Genomic DNA, 18,952 nt, shown 5'->3' with positions numbered 1-18,952 from the left:
GAGTTTTGGTTACTTAGTTATAAAGTTTGATTTTCGTAAATGGTCATTAAAAGGTCGTAGGCCCTTCGAGGGCACTCTTAATTTTTTTCGAATAAAGCTCAATTCTACAAAAGGGTAGGTGAAAACCGTTCGCGAAATGGAGTTTAACAAAGGAGAAATAAACAAGCAAAGGTGGGCGGATTTTTATGATTAAGACCTTTATAAGTGGAAGGGTCAAGAAGTACTAGAGAAGCCTTCCCGCTTGGGTGTTGGCCAGCATTGACCCAAGTACATGGCCCATTAACTTGTGTTCAATCCAGACTTCCTGAGGTTTTTTCGACGAGCCCTTACGGCAAGGCTTGTTGCCACCACCACCATTAAACTCCTCATCCTCATGAACATAACCCACCCAACCTTGTGCCTATTTGGCCATGTTTTCTCAACGTATCGAGATCAATAGCTTCGAACCTCACAAACGACAAATCCATACTTCCGTCCACCCCCGAGGTCTATCATTACCGCTAGTTAATAGCCCAGGACCCCAAGATGAGATCCATGGGTTCCGATCACCCATTGAAGCATCCATGGTGACAACACAAAATTATAGCAAATTCGTGACTTCCATGACAATTTTCGCCGTCCTCTGGCCAGATTTACACTCCGGTGAAGATATGAAAAATACTTTATTCCTCACTATCTTAATGCTAGTATAATTTGAGTCATTTTGGTGATCGTTAAAAACTCCGACAAGTCAGAACCGCCAGTCGCTACGCGTGTGGAGGTGGCGCGTTGCCAGTTACCCAACTTTGTCTCCTTAGACTAATTTATATGCCTTGATTTCATTTTCGATGTCCATTTGATGAGATTTCATTGTTTGAACCTAAATTCACAAAGAACCGTCACTAACAAAGATTCGACCGTTAGATCATCACGAAATATAGTATGTTGTTATTCATTTTATGTAAGAATCTTAGGAATTTACGGATCAAAAATTCAATGTGCAGATCTTCCGTATTGAATTACATAGGGTTGTTGACTTTACTGTTAACCATGTTGACTGAAGGTTGACTTTTGGTCAACATGTTTTGAATCATTCTTAGGAGCGGAAGTTAGCATTACTAGAGACCCGATAAAGTCTAGTGGGTCTATCTTAGTTAGCGAACCACCTTAGGGATGTGTATCTCAGTTTGCATGCAAGTGGCACTTTATTGGGATTTACGTGTGTATTAAGCTTCTAGATAACAATAATGATAATGTGTGATTACTAGTATGAAGAGATATGTCGAGGACTGTATAAGAATTATTCTATAAAACTTGTATGTCTTTGTGATTACATAATTGTTGATCGTGTGGAGTCTATAGTGTATGTGCTTACAATCATCATTTATGTGGAGTCTATAGTGTATGTTATATCCTATGCGATGAAATGACAGCACCATGAAGTAGTGTTGTACATGGATGGTCTCGCCTAGTTAATCTACATTGGGGACTATAAGCATTATAGTGGTGACTTTCCATGGTTAATCCGTATTGGGGGATCATACGCATTCTAAGGGTACTTTGCGTAGTTAATCTGCATTGGGAGGTCACGACCTACTTTGTCACTAGATCATAGGTGGTCCTATCTGGTTAATCCATATTGGGAATCGCACTATCATATTGATACCTAGAGTCCGCCTAGTTAATTTGCATTGGGGAACCCTATCTTTGCTGGATTGTGGTCAGTGATTCGGAATCCCTTTTTCTATTCTATTCTATTGAGTTCGTCCAGAACCCTAGATTCTTATGCACATAATTTACTCAGGTTCATGCTTGTGGTTGTAACTTAGAGTTACGATGTTGAATACTTGAATTTCAAGTAAAGAATATACAGTAAACCACATATAGGTTGGCTTATTAAAATCAGTGAAGCGATGTTTGATCTTGTTGGGTGATCAGCATAGTTAAGTATTAATATAGTGCATCTTTGATTCATGGAATAGATTGCTTGTGGTGATTGTTGATTTGTGTTAGAGAACGTGGTGATATGTGTGAATAACGAAATCACAATCTTGATTGGCATATGGTTTTGTTATGTAGTCTACAATCTAGTGAATTATGCTAGTTGAGTTCTATTGAGTGATTCTAGAACTTTATGTTTTTCTGCTATAAAGTACTATGAGAAATATTAGAGTTTATTAAAAGCTGAACTATGAATAGCTTGATTTTGTCTTGAGGTGCGTAGACAGTCTAGCACAGAGGTTAGATGTAACCATGAAAAAAATGAAAAAAAAAATGACTGTTATTGAATAGCTTGGTTATTTTTGGTCATGTCCTCGAAGCTCGGCATGGTTGTTGAGCAGGTAGAACAAACGTCGTGTGTCAATCCTTGACATATCTAGGGTTCGGGGTGTGAAAGTCTAGGTGTATATTCCAAATTGTGATGCGTCAGGTTTGGAAGATGCCATAGACCCAAAAAGTATCTTACAAAACATGCAATCTGTAATTTCTTCGCGATATTTTTTGTTGAAACTATCTCCAATAATTCAATAATTTCAAGTGAATCTACATCATTTTGTACTTGTGCGTTGTGTAATTTTACAATCTCATCCATGTTTGTCCAATTATTAATATCAACAATTTAATGCCATCTATGGTCACACAAAAAAGAGAGTAAAATTTGCAAGGAAATATTAGAAACCTTCTCATTTTTTATAGGCCAAATTCTAAAGATTAACTCTAAAAAATCAACTCAATAGAAAATCGTTTCATAATTGTATTAACATATCTATAATTAAATGTTTAATCGAAAAAAAATTGTTTATTTATTTATTTATTATATAGCCGTTAGATGGGATCGTCATCGTTAGTAAATTGTTAAAATGAGAAGGTAAAAAAGTGAAGACCCAGGTGAAACGCACCGTTCTTTCTTAAAAACCGTTGTGATAACTGATAAGAATGCCACGTTTATTAGGAAGTTTGGAGCTCAGCCGTTTCGATCGTTTGCCTATGTCATTCTTCCTCCATCGTCATCGTCCCCAAAAGCTACACACACAGAGAGGGAGAGAGCTTCAGAAATGGCAGCTTTCAGAGCCTTCAGGAAACGAATCGTTCCTTCCTTCAAGTCACGAATTTTCGCTTCATCCTTCAATTCAAGATCCGTAAGTCTCACTTTCCTCCAGTCTCCTCAGAATTTTCAAAATTTTCGCTTCGACTAATTTACTGAGAATTCATTACCAGTTTGTAATTGTATAATTTTCTGATTTATTTCGAATAATTGAGCAGATTAGCACATTGGTTTTAGCCGAACATGAAGGTGGTAATATCAAACCCCAATCAGTCAGCGCAGTGAAGGCTGCAAGTTCTTTGAGCGACGAAAACTCGATTTCGTTGTTATTAGCAGGCTCCGGCCCTGCCCTCCATGAAGCGGCTGCGAATGCTGCTTCGTGTGACCCGTCAGTTTCTCAGGTATCTCAAATGGCACCCCGCATGTTCTTCAAGCTGTAATTAAAAATCTTGCATTTGAGGTTGTTTTAGGGCCCGTTTGATAACCATTTCAGTTTTTAGTTTTTAGCGTACAGGATATAGTTACCAAAAGAGTTCTCGGTTTTCCAAAAAATTTAAAATTGAAAACGAAATGGTTATCAAACGGCCTTTATATTTCCAAATGGGTTACTGACCCATATGATGATATGGGATTTTGAAATATGCAGAGTGTTATGGTGTTTGATTGCTAACTGTTTGTGTAGGTGCTTGTGGCTGATTCTGAGAAATTTAGTCATCATCTAGCAGAACCTTGGGCTAGACTGATCCATTTGGTTCAGCAGAAAGGCGGGTACTCACATGTAATCACTGCTTCGGGTTCATTTGGGAAGAACATACTGCCACGGGCTGCTGCGCTTTTAGATGTTTCTCCAATCACGGATGTGATTGAAATTTCTGATTCTCATCTATTTGTCAGGTAACTTTGTTGTTAGGTTGTTGTTGTGATCACTTCTCGTATTATGTAAATTATTGTTTGGTGATTTTGTTTTTCTTTTGTACATAACGACTTTGGTAAAATGAAATTAACTAAACAACAGTACAACACGGTGAAATAGCAATTCACCGAAGTATAATCCATCAAAGCCACTACAACTGTGTTTACAAAATCATATCCTCATGCATCAGGAAATACCCTGCTCTTCAAACTAGAACTATCTGCTTACTATAACTCAGATGCATGCCAACATGAAATATGTCTTTATTCTTGTATCTTGTTTCCCTTATGGAAAGGTCTAGAGGGGTTAGTTTCACGTTCCTGTGTAAGCATGTCTTGGTTGACTTTTGACTGTGTATCTGTGGTACATGTTGGTTTCATCAAGCTACCAGTAAGAATGTAAGATTATCTTTTCATATGGCAGGCCAATATATGCCGGAAATGCCCTTTGTACTGTTCGATACACTGGTGCTGGCCCTTGTCTGCTGAGTATTAGGTCAACATCTTTTCCAGTGTCCCCCATCTGGGCTGATTCGAAATCAAATGAAGCTCCTATCTCCCAGGTTGACCTCTCCACCTTTGGTGAAGGTCAGATTGTCATTTTTGAATGCATAATATCTGCTAGTCAAATATACGTTTAAATCTAATTTAATTAACAAGAAGTTATGTGACTGCTTCTATGCCCACCTGTGAATTCATTTTCACTGGTCAACGGTAATGCTACAAATGTCTATGGTGTAACCCTAGAAAACGTCCTTTTGATCATAAATGGAGCTGTTAAATTTTTTACCTAATTGACTATTAAAACATAGGCCATCTTTTAAAATAGCTTTATATCTCATTTGCAGATTCTGTTGGTAAATCTCGATATGTAAAGCACACATCACAGGATACAGAACGGCCTGATCTTGGGAATGCTCGTGTTGTGGTTACTGGGGGCCGTGCGTTGAAAAGTGCTGAAAACTTCAAAATGATAGAAAAACTTGCTGAGAAACTTGGTGCAGCTGGTAATTCCACCAATCCTTTTTGTGCTCAGAACTCCATTCTTTTTTTCTTTCTTTCCAGCATCTGTAATCTTATTAGTGTTGCTCTTCGTGCGTCTTATTCTTGTTACTTTGTCGTGTGTGAGTTGTGGCTGTGTGTATGCTGATAAGCTGTAATGTTTCTGGTTGATTACTTGCCATGCTTTCTTATGACTTAATATGATATACAGAATTTAGTTGACTTGTATAAACATTTATTCACAATTTATAAAAAATTTAACCTTCCATATTTGAGTCTATACACATATTCTGTTCTAGCAATGTGATATGTTGTTGAGTTATATCAACAACATACATTAAATTCACAATTTAGATGAATTTTAGCCTTCCATACTTGAACTTATAGGCATGTTCTGTTTTTGCAATGTGGATAAGAAAAATCTGACGTTTCTTCTCTTTTCATTAGTTGGAGCTACCCGTGCTGCTGTTGATGCAGGATATGTTCCTAATGAGCTGCAGGTAACATTTATAAATGTTCTTCCCAACCTTGAAGAATATTTTGTGTTTAATGTAATGACATGATACTCTCAAAACTCATCTGTTATAAGTTGACATTATGCAACAAGTGAATAATTCATCCATATAGAAGGGCTTGTTGAGTCCCAATTCAGAATCCTTTCTGGGATCCAAAAACATCTTCTGTTCTAGTCATTGGACTATTGGAGTAGTTAGTAGTGCAGATGCTTCACTGGACCATTGGACTATTGGATTATTGGAGTAGTTTGTAGTCCCAATTAAGTAGTTTGTAGAGCAGATGCTTCATTGGACTATTGGAGTACCTGTTGTAGTCAAAGCTAGTATGCTTTTTCCTCTTTAGTTTATACTTCGTCAACAGGCAAAACATCTCCTGGAATTGAATGTTCTGATTTCAAAATGGTTCGCCATAAAGATATCATGAATGTTAACCATTTGCACTATCTCAAGGATATGATGTCTCACATCCTTGATCCTGTTATAGTTAGTCTTTTGTTCTGTTTGTCATGTATTTTGGTTCTAACTTCTCTTAGAATGTGATTGCTTTGTCTGTTAGGTTGGCCAAACTGGAAAGATAGTTGCCCCGGAGTTGTACCTGGCTTTTGGTGTTTCAGGAGCCATTCAACATTTAGCAGGCATGAGAGATTCCAAGTACATTGTTGCTGTGAACAAAGATGCAGATGCCCCAATATTTCAGGTGATGATTTGAACTCTCTCGAAGTTTTGTCAAGGTTCATCCTATACAAGATGCATTCATTTCTTAAAAATTAGTATTTTCTCAAAGATCCAAAGGTCCAAGCCATTTTTACTTCCTCCGCTGCTGAAAAGAAAAAGGGAGAAGCGTTCTTGAAATATGAATCAGATTGTGTTTTAGGTTTAGGGAATTTACGTTCCGCAAAACTTGCTTTGCGTGTAGTTTTCGTAGTTCCAAGACCTTTTGGAATGATATGACATGGATGCACTTACATGCTGCTGATTTTGCCATTCCAATTGTAAAATAAACTTCAATCATCACAGGTTGCTGACTATGGACTCGTAGGCGATATATTTGAAGTTATTCCGGAGTTGCTGGAGAAGCTTCCTGAGAAAAAATAAACCCGAAACCTGCTCGTTTCAAGGATCCAAAAGGTGCTGCAAAATAGCTGAACAATTGAATAATTGTAACAATATTCAAAACTGATGGTCTAAATTTGAATAACACCAAATTGATAATTCTTTTGGTGAATACTCTTCTTCTTTTTTGTGACCAAAAGAGTTACTTATTGGAAAGAAAAAAAAAAAGAGGCCAAAGGCGCCTGTGGATTTCCCATCTCAATCAGTCATATGCATTAGCAAACGTAGATATTTTAAAATAGAAGTGGTAGAGGCGATTCCTTTTGTTAGTTTTTGTTTTTTATTAGTAATAGTTTTTCGGGCTTTTCTGGTAGGCACTAGTGTATAGTATACATCGAGATCTTCGAGTGTTTAAATTTTGGTAATTAAATCCTTGACAACACATCCATCTCTTGATTTCTCCAGTCGGATGCATGCCACATGTCGAAGCACAGTAGAATTTCGGATTGGAACGAGCTTCTATTTGGCTAGTGAATTTAAACATTGCTTCAAAAATCAAGCTGGAAATAACAAAATGGGAAAATGTTGTAAGTATAATTACAATAAACCATTAGAATAAGCAAGCGCATCTGGTGTAGTGGTATCATAGTACCCTCCCACGGTACTGACCAGGGTTCGATTCCCTGGATGCGCACACCCAATTTTTTATTTTTTTTAAACATTTAAAACGTTCTACTTCATCTCATTCTCTCTCCCTCTCTCTCTTAAAATTGGCAACCCAATTAAAGAAGAAAGGAATTACAAAACGGAAGACTATAGACGGCCTTTGTTAAAGCTCAGACGAAGTGTATCTAATGGGAAAAATCCGGCGAGCCACCAATACTACATAAGATAACAATGACAAAACAGAAAGCGAACTCGCTTTTAAGTTCAATTTTGCAATGGTTGGGTGAAACCATCTCCGCCAGGAAAATACACTAATGATGATAAGAGTGAGTGATCGATCATGAGAAAATTGGATAATGCTCAATCACTTTGTAGTGAGAGAATGCGAATATACATGTAGCATATAAACCAAAAAAATGTTACGTGAGGGAACCGCATGTGCATGTGCTGGGTATCCAAATGAAAGACTACTAACAAAGGATGCTTCTTCAGTACACAGATGACAGATATGTGAGTATGTCTAGTACTTGTCTTCGGTGTGAATGGTATATCTGATATTTTTAAACAAGCAATCTAATCCACGTTTGAATGTTTTTCCCCTTTTTTTTTTTTTTTTTTTTTTTTTTTTTTTTAAAACAAATGATATTATTTATAGTAAGGGGGAGGGGGATGAACTTAATCTCATAATGGGTTAGCAATAATATGGTTCAAATTTGTCTTTGACGAGAATCGAACCGACCTCTTACTTGCAAGTGAAGAGAAATACCACTAAATCGTAGTACTAAGTGGCAAGCGTTTTTCTTTGATGTGTCTAGTAGTTAATGTTTATTTTTTAAGGTAAAGATAAATTCGAAAAGGGATATATTACAACAAAATGGTCCTTTAGTGGGGATCTTCAACAATGAACTTATTTGATTTCCTCACTGTAAGACAGTTTCGACGAATATAATCAAGTTAATTTGTGCAGTTTTGGCCCAATAAATTAATGTCTCTTACCTCATCTAACACTAATTCTGCCTGCTATATTTTGTATATGCAAATTTAATCTAGCGTGGTTAGCTACACACTTTCAAGAGATGCTAGTGTACATATGCCGTCGATACGTCGTTTATAATATTGATACTGTTGATACCATGACAATATGATTGTGATCATATTATAAACCTAACGGGAAAAGACTACATATATCGTCTACAGCTACTGGACAACTGGTTTTGATTTTGTTATTGCTGAAATTGATGATACATGGAGTGTACTTGCTCAATAGCATATGATAAAAGCAATCGATCACATTATGTACAGAATCAATGATCATGAGAGAGAGAGAGAGAAGAGATATACGTATTCACTGAGGTACTAGTAAATATGGACGATGATAGCAATGATTCATCCAAAATAGTTTGCTACCGTAGAAAATGGAACCAAGCAAAGTCCTCTTTTCTTCAGTTCTGTGCAGTCACTCTCTCTCCCAATAAATCCCGATTCATTTCTCTCATCCACCCGGCCAGAAGTACTTCCTTTCTCCTGTAAGAGCAAAAATTCAAAGCACACCATCAGTTTAAGAACTCAATGTTTGCAAAAAAGACAAGGCTACAATAAAAAGAAAACAGATGAAAAAATAGTGTGGTAAATTTCTTTTTTACCGCATTAGGTATGTCTATATAATCTTTTTGGAGTGTTGGTTCCACAGTTGACCGGCTTAGATTACGAATCTAATGAAAGTACAAATGAAATTAATTAAATCTGGGAAGCATAAGTTAAACATTTGACTTGTAAACAGCTAGCATGATTAAAAAAACATTGGACCAACAAAAAAACAATCAGGAATTAGGATAGCCACCTTGGGACTATTTACTGGAGAAGTAGCTGTGTCCTCCAAAGCATCATCAAGCAAAACTTCTTTGGGTTGTCTCTTAAACATGACGCCAGATCTATTATAACCTCCAACCACGCCAAACCCTAAAACTTCTCCATTAATAGTAAACTTTCGGGTGACTGAAGAACCGGCGTCGGAGATTATGGAACAATTCTCGTAACCGTATGAGGAGAAAGAACTGCGGTCGTCATCGTTATCGTCTTGACTATTGGTTGTCATGAAATCTTGCAAGTACATAGTCCAACTACTCTCCTCAGGGGACTCTTGAGGAATGGTTCTTGTATCAGAAGAATTACCTCTTCCCATCATAGAGTTTCTGGAGCGATCTTCCATCTGTGTAGTAGTGCTTTTTGAATTAATAAGATGATGAAAATAGAACAAGGAAATATAGGTATATGGTGTTGGTAGTAAACTGTTGGGAAGTTGAAGAAAAGACGTCCAGAGGAGAGCAGGTATATATAGTAGAGAAGAAAGAGAATATTGGGATTAAGAAAATAGTAGCCTGATCAATATTCTTGATCATGTGGGGACACCTTAAGGGAGTAGGAGCAAAATTTGGCTGCCCCAACTGCCAGAGAGAGGGTTGGACCCTTGTGACTATATTTGCCTAAGATTTCTAGGGGTGGACTTGCCTTTCCACCAATCGTGTTGAATGCGTCACTTATTTAGTCAGCCGAAGACTTTGTACTAGTTCTTTGGCCATTTGGTTATTATATATATCTCACCAGGAGAAATAATTGTTTGTTACGATCGATGTCTACTTATGAAACGCAGAAACAGTTTGATGAACTGTAATAGTTCTCTATGTATATACATCTTCCAAAATATTATCTCATTGTCTTTCCACTACAGATATGCCCACCATCAACATTTTAATCAAGACTAGCTAGTTATAATTTCAAGGTGACATTCCATCAGCGTGTTATTAGTGACGATTAGTTAATTGTTGAAGGATGATAATTAACCTCTTCTTTTTCTTTTTTTTTTTTTTTTTTTTTAAAATTCTCAATATTACTTGATGATCAAAATCGTTTATTTTATAAATTACTCTATAAATATGATTCATAAATAATCAAACAAATGGGAAATCATTTAACCATTCAAGTAAAGTTGTCATGATTTCTTTGTTCAACTAAAGAACATCTTTTGTCTATTATTGGATAATAAAATTAGATGACTAAATAGATTTTGTTTCAGCTAATTTTTTGTAGATATGGTCTTTATGACTTAAAACATAGAAAATTCAAATATCAAGCAATATTGTAGGATCTTAAAAATAATAAAACAAGGTGAAAGTAGATGATAAAAATAGAAAGATAGCTAGCAGTCCTATTAATTATGAGAACAAATATATGCACCCCACAAACTTATTTCCCCACCAACTTTTTACTAACAAAGTTAATGACACTTTTGACCTTGTGTCAAATGTCTTCTAAAGCCCTACTAAAAATTATCCTAATCTATTTTATATTTTATAGCCATAACAAAAACAAAAATTTAAGATCACGTAGAGAACGCATGGCTTTCTTCAAATAGAAAGAAGTTGTCAACTGAAAAATTGGAAGAAAAAAAAAAACAAGAAGAAAAAGGAAAAGCCCAACCATCCGTTTCAAAAACACAGTTGTTACAGGACTACGCAGAACGTCCACATGGGACAGAGCGATGCGTCAAGGCTGTCAACAAGCAGAAGGTGCTTAATGGCGGGTTCACGACGCATAGTGAAAGAGGTTTGTTGTCAAACTGTGTTGGGTGGTGTGGGGGTGAGGTGAGGTGGGGTGGTTTTCTTATTTTCAATTCGAATTTTTAATTGGTTGCGATTGTTATGATTGGTTGTGATTGTTGTGTCGGGGTGACTAGAGATGAGTGATCGACGACGAAGAAAAACCCAAAAATCGGTGGCCTTCGAACCACCCTCTACGGTGGTTAAACAGCCGAAAAATGTCGAAATCATCGTCGAAAATTTGCCCAGCGAACCTGGGTAGATCGTGGGTCAAACGGGTAAACTGGTCAGCTATCTAGGTTGGGTTTCCAAAATGGGAATGACTTCTTAGGGAAGTTATAAATAGCAAGCGACAATATGCCAAATTACCTTTGACTTTGATCGCTTATATCTCCCTCGTTAAAATTCTGTTTCACAAATGATTTTCATCTATGTGTTCGTAGGATCGAGCCCTATCTGAAAATTCTATGAGTGACCCCAAAGGTCTACGGATTTTTAATGACTAATTACAAAAAACCAAACTTTGTAACCAAAGTAAAACTACAAAATTAATGAAAATAAAATAAAGTTGGAAAAATACGAAATATGAAAAAGCGATATCCGGGGACGGGATTTCACATCAGCTCCAAGTAAAGGGTTCTTGTTATCTAAAAGAGGTCATTTGGAGGTTGAAGTGTTTACAGATGTCGAGTGGGCAGGATCAATTGACGATAGGAGATCAACATCAGGTTACCTCACTTTTGTAGGAGGTAATTTCGTTGCTTGGAGAACTAAGAAATAGAATGTTGTTACTCGCTCGAGTGCCAAAGTCGAGTACAAAGTTGTTGCTTTGAGAACTACTAAAATGCTTTGGTATGAAATATCTTGAGGGATTTGGGATATGATTCAAAAAAAGTTATGAAGTTGTATTGTGACAATAAAGTTACGTGTGAGATCGTAGCTAAAACAGTTCATCGTGATTGAACAAAGCATGTGGAAGTATATTGGTTCTTCATCGAGAAGAAGCTAGATTTGGAGATTATTGAAATACCAAGAGTCAAGTCGGAAGATCAACTTGCAAATGCCTTAACAAACACTGTATCGAAGAGGATATTTGCAAAACTTGTGGGCAAGTTGGGCATGTTCGATATTATGCACCAACTTGAGGCGGATTGTTAGATAGGAATGCAAATATTGTAATTGATTATATTGAGGATTCCTTTCCTTAATAGGTTTCTTAGATTAATTGTGATTAGGGGTTATACAACTACATATATTTCCTCTTGTTGAGAAGAATAATATTGAAGAATTCACAAATTCTAATTTAAACAAACCATGTTGTTCAAATAATCATAAAATTTTGACAAAATTAATCAAATAGATAAATGATTTCTAGTTTGGTTATTTTTAACAGAGTTTACCTAAAAAGGGTGAAATGAAACGTAGACGGTTCAGATCATCATACAAAATTACATGATGAGAAGGGAATATGAGAACGTAAAATGAGAAACTAGAAGATAACATTCCCATCTAAAATTTATGCTTTTTTAAAATGAGTTTTTTTATATTAGATATAATATGAGTAGTTGTTAAATAAATAAATAAAATATTAGATTTAAAATGAATCGATTCAGCTCAACTGAGTAGCACTTAATCGTTTATTCCCTCCAATAATGAAAAGAAAGAAAAAGAAATATTTCCAATCATTCATACTAATAATTTGGGTAGGATCATTGTCGACTAAGGTGGGTATGTAATTGACAGTAACAACTTTGCAGGTTACTGGATATCCGAGAAGAAAAGAGAGCAATGTATTTGGTCACCATGTTGGATTTGAACTCCTTTTTTCCCTCAAGTCGGCCGTTGAAAACTCTGCCAACAGTGGATAGGTGGATAGAATGATGTATCAAGTTGCCTCAACCAGAAGAAACAACATAAATAACTGTTGAAAATTGGTTTACAAAACACAAACGTGGCTGACGCCAATTGTCAATGTTTAGTTTAAGCCTTTGATTAGTTATAGATCTTATTGCTGACGTTGGTTTTAATTTTCTTTATAGCTTTGGCGGTTATAACATATGTCACATGGAGGAATGTTAGATGGACTCTCTAACACCTACAGTCTAACATCAATTCTTGTACCAGTATTATAAAATATTGTATTAAAAAATGAGTTGGTAGAGAGTTTATGGAGTATTCTATTTTTGAGAAAGTCTTATTACTATTTCTTATGTTGCATATGCACGAGCCCAATTAGTATGTTAATTTTTTTTCTTTTCCGGTGGTTATAACGTATGTCACTTAATTAAGCACTTTTGTTTGTTTGTTTTCTTTAAAGTAGGTAAAATATTAGTGGCAAGCCGGAGAATTTTGAATCGTGATTGTAATTAATTAAGCAGCACATCTTCTAATTAAGCACATAGATAAAGAAAAGTATCAATATTAAGAAATTTATATTCTAAGAAGTTCTAGTAATCTCCTAAAAAACCTTAGATTTGAACTAACCAGAGTTTGAATTGTATGCTTCAAATCCAGGGTTTTTGGGACTTTTAGGTTGTTCATACGTCCATAGTTCACCTAGCATCTCGTTTGACCATACTTTCGATGTAACATTTAAATAATCATTGTGGAATTTATTTTGTTGGATCACAAGCGATATTTTTACTTTAAATTAAACTAAAAGAAGAGGAAGAGTTCAAATTCAAATTGTAGTGGATTGAAAAAAAAAAAAAAAATCTTAACTACGAGAACAATTCACTACCTATGCATTTAGCCACATTAATAAGCATTCATACTATGGAATTCATCTCTCTCTTCCCTCCCCCACACCCACCCTCTCTCTCTTTCACTCTCAAATTTTATATTACGACACTGCATAAGCGCGCGGGAGCACCATGTCTTAATTGTTGATTAATCTATCATTATTGGCTTTGCATCATTCTTATGACATGTTTAGTTGAAGATCTTTCTGTTGATTTCTTTTAATAAAAAAACACTATTCTTTATATTATTAGTGTCAATCATGCCCATCATGCCCCCCCCCCCCTTCCCATATAATTAGATGTTGGAGACTAATCATTTCATCCACAAAGAATCTAATTAAGGCATCACATTCTCTCCACGTGTGCCAAATTATTCAATTTTCCAAACTTTAATCTATGAATTAGGTTATAAAACAAAGGATACATAGAGAAGCCTATATTCCTAACATGTATGTGTGATATATAACCAAAATGTGGGTGACTTATAGAGGCCTCCCCTTGGGTAGGACAAGAAACTTCTATATTAGTTTAATTGTACAAATTTTAGGGGGTGATGGGTCTCTTTCCAATGACCTGGAGTAGTAGTTAAATTGAGGGAACTACCCTAATTGTGGGTCCAAACTAGCTAACACATGATCCCTTGAGAACTTGCTCCTAATTTAGGTCAAATTGCTTTGTGTTTTCTTTTCAAAGATGCAAACTAATCATGGATTTTTTTTTGGTCATAGTTAGAGGAATGGTTCTTTCATGGGGCATATGGGTACGTATAAAAGTGTCATATGGGAATTCATGCACGTACGTGTGCCCTACCAGCTGCTTTGTACAAGCCATCACCACATGCATGTTTGGCGTGCAGAAATATAAGTCACCAAACCTGAACTTTATTAGTATTGTCTCTAGAAAGGTTGCTTTTAGAAAAACAGAAGAAGCTGAAATTTGGATTCAATTTCTTTGGTTAGGTCGAACTTATTATCCTATATACTCATACTTTTGATGAGAAATTTTCCATAGTGTTATTAGTTTACCTTATTTATAACGTACCTACAATGATTAATTCTGAACTCTAAACTTTAAATGGTGAACTTTAGGACATAGTAAAACTATTATTTTTTGTATGGGAATATATACCACATTTTTTGTGACATCCCACATCGCCCAGGGGAGTGATCCTTATATGTATATTCTCATCTCTATCTAGCACGAGGCCTTTTGGGAGCTCACTGGCTTCGGGTTCCATTGGAACTCCGAAGTTAAGCGAGTAGCGCGCGAGAGCATTCCCAGGATGGGTGACCCATCGGGAAGTTCTCGTGTGAGTTCCCAGAAACAAAACCATGAGGGCGTGGTTGGGGCCCAAAGCGGACAATATCGTGCTAGGTGGTGGAGCGGGCCCGGGAAGTGATTCGCCCCGGGCCGGGATGTGACATTTTTTATAATAGTTTCAAGCATATATGGATTAGGCTAGCTAAGTCATTGCATATGCATTCAGTTTTTTGGTGTAAATAAGAGTAGTTTAGAATTCTTCTTCTTTTTTTTATTTTTATTATTATTAATTTTTTTTTTAAACAAACGGTAATATCTACATTAAAGCTTAAGGGGTGGGAGAGTGAGTTAAGTCTCACAATGGACGAGTAATAATGTGGTTCAAATTCGCCTTTAGCAAGAATCGAATTTAAGACCTTTAGCTTACAAGTGAAGAGAAATACCACTAGACTGTAGTATTAAATGGCAGAATACTTCTTGTTAGACGCCAAAAAGAAATTCTCTTTGGGGAATAGGAAAAACCCTAGCTACTAGTGGAGGGGTAGGAAGCTTCATCCCCTCCTCTCATTATCATTTTATTTTCCTTTTCGTTTAGTGTCTTGTTTCAAATGAATAATATTCCATTCTGATGATTTCTCTTATAGTGATTTGATCTAATTTTCCATCATTGTTTTCTACTCTCCTTTATACAAAGTCTACTTCCAATATCATTTCTCAAAGAAGTCCTACTTTTTCTAAACTTTGATCCATCATCGATTAGGACTTTATTGCAATATTTTCATATGTTTTTGTCCAAGTCAAATCAAGACTTTGGTTTTTGTACACAATTAAATCGTAGAAGGCCAAGTTCGAGTCTTACTGATTCATCAATTGCTCCACAGATTCTTCATGGCGAAATGGAAATGATCGTTTCTTTTCTTTTCCATTTTTTTCTTTTTAACTTGCCATTTGTTTTTCCTTTGCAAGTTTTGGGGTTTAGAGGGCCAGCACTGATTCAAGGAGGCTTGGGTTAAGAAGGGCCGAATCCTAAATTAAATGACTCTAAACAAGCTAAATTAGAGATGACCTTACTTTCTATAACTTTATTATGTTTATCGGGTCTCATGAAAACTGTTTTGTGTTGAAGTGCCTTAAGTGAGCTTTTTTTTTAATTAATAAAATGAATTGGCGCAACAATTAGTAGTTCAACTTTGTTGAAGGATAAAATTGAGTGAATTCTTATTTTATTTTTCATAAAAACAAAAATTCGAGCTAACTGTAATATTTGCATGGTTAATATGCGTTCTAATACGTGAAAATAAAACGAAGGCCATTGTACGAGGCAGATAGGTGGATCACAATGCATGTAGAATAAGCATACAACACTTTGCTAAAATTGGAGTTGCCAGTATAAAACGAGACCTGGAGAGCATATAAATGTGATAAATAATTTTATGAATGAATGATGCATCGCTAGCATATAAAGATGGTGCACATTCTGGCAGTGAGTGGTCAATTTGTTTGGTAGAAGTTCAAGTCGAATATTTGGCTTTCAATACTTGAAAACCATGAGAAATATACGACTACGCAATTACTGTCTCTATCTCACGTGGTCGACCCTTTTGTGTATAGGTGTTCCACCACTCCGAGAGAGGCGATGTTAAAACAAGGGGTATGTTATTCACACACCCCTAACTACTTTTCCAACATCTTTTCTATTTTTTAATACTTAATTGGTATCCTACAAATTAATCTTTCAAATATACCCTTCCTACTTTTTGACCTTTAGAATTTTAGAATACTTTTGTTATTTTATTTTAAACTTTTTTTTTTTTAAACACTCAAGCATAAAAACACTCAACCATATATGCCCATTTGTAACTATTTAAGTTCTACTGCCTAACCTGAGAGATCCCAAAACAAGTATAAAACACCTATTATAAAAATAAATAAATAAAGTTTCAGCAATATATAAATAAAAATAAAACAACTACCTAATGATATAGCATATATACAAAAGTTACATGAATTGTACAAAATACTAGTAAGCAATCCTTATACACTTTAATCCCCATAATAGTAGCCTCATGCCCCAAAAAATATATTAGATATCATTACAAGCTTTCACATCTTGCCTACACTATGTTTGGCCTTTAATCTTGCGTTCAAAAGGAGATTTCAATGTTACCAAAAAGATATGAAACTCATGCACTCCAACCTACAAGAATATAAAAACATTTCAACAAAAGGAAAGAAAATTACAAACTTGATTAGTATTTTTATGGGGAAAAATCAACAAAAATATATGTACCTTCATGTGTTCTTTACACATCTAAGCTATTATTAACAAAAAGTTTCTTTGGCAAATCATTATACTCCTCACACCTATAAACAATGAACATTAAGTTATACGTATATATAAATAATCATGACCATAGTAGACAATATTAAAAGATAAATAAAAAAATGACATACTTGTTGAACACGTTTTTGAGCCTTCTCCACTATTTCAAACTTTGAAGGACCACGCTTTGTAGAGCTTTATTCTTTTCTATTTTTAGACCCCATTGGACGACCCTTGTGAGGTTTAACATTAGGCTCAAGAGTTAATGGAAGAGAAGTATCAACAAATTCACAATGTTGCCTTTTGGTATCCTCTTTTTGAGTAAGAGGCAACTTTTCATACTTATCTTTAAACTCCAATAGAAGGCCACTTATTTGATCTCGTTCATTGTCCAAGCTTACATGACGATCATTGACAAACAATCTTCTATCAATCCTCCATTGTGGATGTATGTCATTTAGTTGCAAGACTTCAATATTCATCTCTTTAATCATGTGAGCACAAGGAAGACCCATTGTCTTAAGAAAATGACCCTTACATTGAGATGGAAGATCACAAGAACTTGATGCTTCATGTTGATTATATAACTCATTCAATGCAAATCTAGATACATGAGTAACAACCTCTTTGAAGAAGGGAAGTCAAAACTTGTGTGAAACTCTAACTTTTTCACTTGAAAGTTGAGTTTTGATTTCTTGAAATTGATTTTCAATAGCAAGGCATATTTTTTCTTTTACCTCACGAAGACCTCCGGTTGACACTTGAAAATATTTTTTTTGCGTTGCATGTGCACCTTCAGCTCTTAAAGTAACACGATTACCAAAGTGGGTAACTTTCTCAGACTATGCACTTACAAACTTTTCTTTATATGGAAGCCAAGCACTAAGAATATATTTCAAAACAAATTTCTTCTCCTTGTACTTAACTTCAAAACGATTCCAAGCTTCATTGAATGATGTTTCATTAGGAGATTGGATTAAAATTGTCCAAGTAGAAATGAAATCAATCCAATCAACTTCTTCCTCAAAATGAGCTTTACAATTTGCAAGTATATTTTTCTCAATATGCCACACGCACAAAAATTGGAAGTACTTGGAAAGATAATGCGTATAGCATTCATTAATGCCAACTCCCTATCCGTTATAATCACCATAGGATGATTATTAACTCCCAAAATTTTACTAAACATTTTTAGAGCCGACAGATAATCCTCTTCTTTCTTATTTTGCATGAAAACAAAACAAGAATAAAAGGATGTGTTGAAACTTGAAACTCCTATGATATCCAATAATGGCATCTTATATTTGTTGGTCTTATATGTGCAATCCATCACAAAAACATATAAGTAGCTCCTGGTCAACTTTATAGACAAGGGATGAGCAAATATCAAATGAGTCAAGTGACCTTCGTGATCATACTCAATATTATAAGTGAAACCACCTTCACCAAGTTCTTCTAATAATGCTTGAATAACTAGACGCCTAGCCAGACTCTCCTTCACAATCTTACTTACCTGATTATAGATGTTTCGAGAAACTACTTGAAGATGAGGATTGCCTTGCCGAAGCGAAGAGAGAATTTGGTGCGGTTGTATACCAGCCTTACTCATTTCTTTAATTCGTAAGATTTCCTCTTATGAAAATTGACGACAAGAAGGATGTCCACACATGTCATTCGAAAGTTCATGGTTATGCAATAAACATTTTATCTCTAGCTTCCAAAATTCTTCACTTTTCTTTTTACGCCCCCTAACTTCAAATGGACAATTTATGAGGCGAGATCCTGAGTTTCTTTTTCTTTCATCTAGTGAAGTTTTAGAGGCTCAATAAACCCCACCTTTATCACAACCAATAGCAACA

The 18,952-nt window shown here is 35.5% G+C and overlaps 2 protein-coding genes and 1 non-coding gene across 4 annotated transcripts; 2 read left to right on the top strand and 1 right to left on the bottom strand.

Moving 5' to 3' along the window:
• Positions 1 to 2,930: 2,930 nt before the first annotated feature.
• Positions 2,931 to 6,769, top strand: LOC103934563 (electron transfer flavoprotein subunit alpha, mitochondrial). Its single transcript, XM_009344315.2, has 8 exons — positions 2,931 to 3,119; positions 3,244 to 3,426; positions 3,708 to 3,919; positions 4,362 to 4,525; positions 4,786 to 4,944; positions 5,387 to 5,439; positions 6,011 to 6,151; positions 6,472 to 6,769. Exons 1-8 carry the CDS (start codon positions 3,036 to 3,038, stop codon positions 6,547 to 6,549), a joined length of 1,074 nt encoding a protein of 357 aa, XP_009342590.2. The 5' UTR covers positions 2,931 to 3,035; the 3' UTR covers positions 6,550 to 6,769.
• A 361-nt stretch (positions 6,770 to 7,130) lies between these two features.
• Positions 7,131 to 7,201, top strand: TRNAG-CCC. The gene has a single exon. It is a non-coding gene; the product is annotated as a tRNA-Gly (tRNA).
• Positions 7,202 to 8,358: 1,157 nt separating this feature from the next.
• On the bottom strand, positions 8,359 to 9,507 carry LOC103948780 (vascular-related unknown protein 3). Of its 2 annotated transcripts, XM_009359848.3 has the most exons (3): positions 9,014 to 9,507; positions 8,817 to 8,885; positions 8,359 to 8,697 (listed from the first exon to the last, which is right to left on the bottom strand). In XM_009359848.3, exons 1-3 carry the CDS (start codon positions 9,380 to 9,382, stop codon positions 8,560 to 8,562), a joined length of 576 nt encoding a protein of 191 aa, XP_009358123.2. In that variant the 5' UTR covers positions 9,383 to 9,507; the 3' UTR covers positions 8,359 to 8,559. The 2 variants fall into 2 exon arrangements, with proteins under 2 accessions (XP_009358123.2, XP_009358124.2); XM_009359849.3 differs by lacking the exon at positions 8,817 to 8,885.
• Positions 9,508 to 18,952: the final 9,445 nt, after the last annotated feature.

This window comes from the organism of the source record quoted next, unplaced genomic scaffold (genome assembly GCF_019419815.1).
Source record: "Pyrus x bretschneideri cultivar Hongxiangsu unplaced genomic scaffold, Pyrus_bretschneideri_v1 Contig267, whole genome shotgun sequence".
In the NCBI taxonomy this organism is placed as follows: domain Eukaryota; kingdom Viridiplantae; phylum Streptophyta; class Magnoliopsida; order Rosales; family Rosaceae; genus Pyrus; species Pyrus x bretschneideri.
Note: the sequence above shows the minus strand (reverse complement) of the source record. Positions and strands in the feature narration are given on the sequence as shown.

Bases quoted from the DNA above. Each gene is read 5' to 3' on its own strand.
- LOC103934563 (XM_009344315.2), top strand. From the start codon at position 3,036: ATGGCAGCTTTCAGAGCCTTCAGGAAACGAATCGTTCCTTCCTTCAAG. The intron at 4,526-4,785 runs GTCAGATTGTCA...TCTCATTTGCAG, and splicing joins CCTCTCCACCTTTGGTGAAG to ATTCTGTTGGTAAATCTCGA. The intron at 4,945-5,386 runs GTAATTCCACCA...TCTTTTCATTAG, and splicing joins TGAGAAACTTGGTGCAGCTG to TTGGAGCTACCCGTGCTGCT.
- LOC103948780 (XM_009359848.3), bottom strand. From the start codon at position 9,382: ATGGAAGATCGCTCCAGAAACTCTATGATGGGAAGAGGTAATTCTTCT. The intron at 8,886-9,013 runs GTGGCTATCCTA...TACTTTCATTAG, and splicing joins CTCCAGTAAATAGTCCCAAG to ATTCGTAATCTAAGCCGGTC. The intron at 8,698-8,816 runs GTAAAAAAGAAA...TTGCTCTTACAG, and splicing joins ATATAGACATACCTAATGCG to GAGAAAGGAAGTACTTCTGG.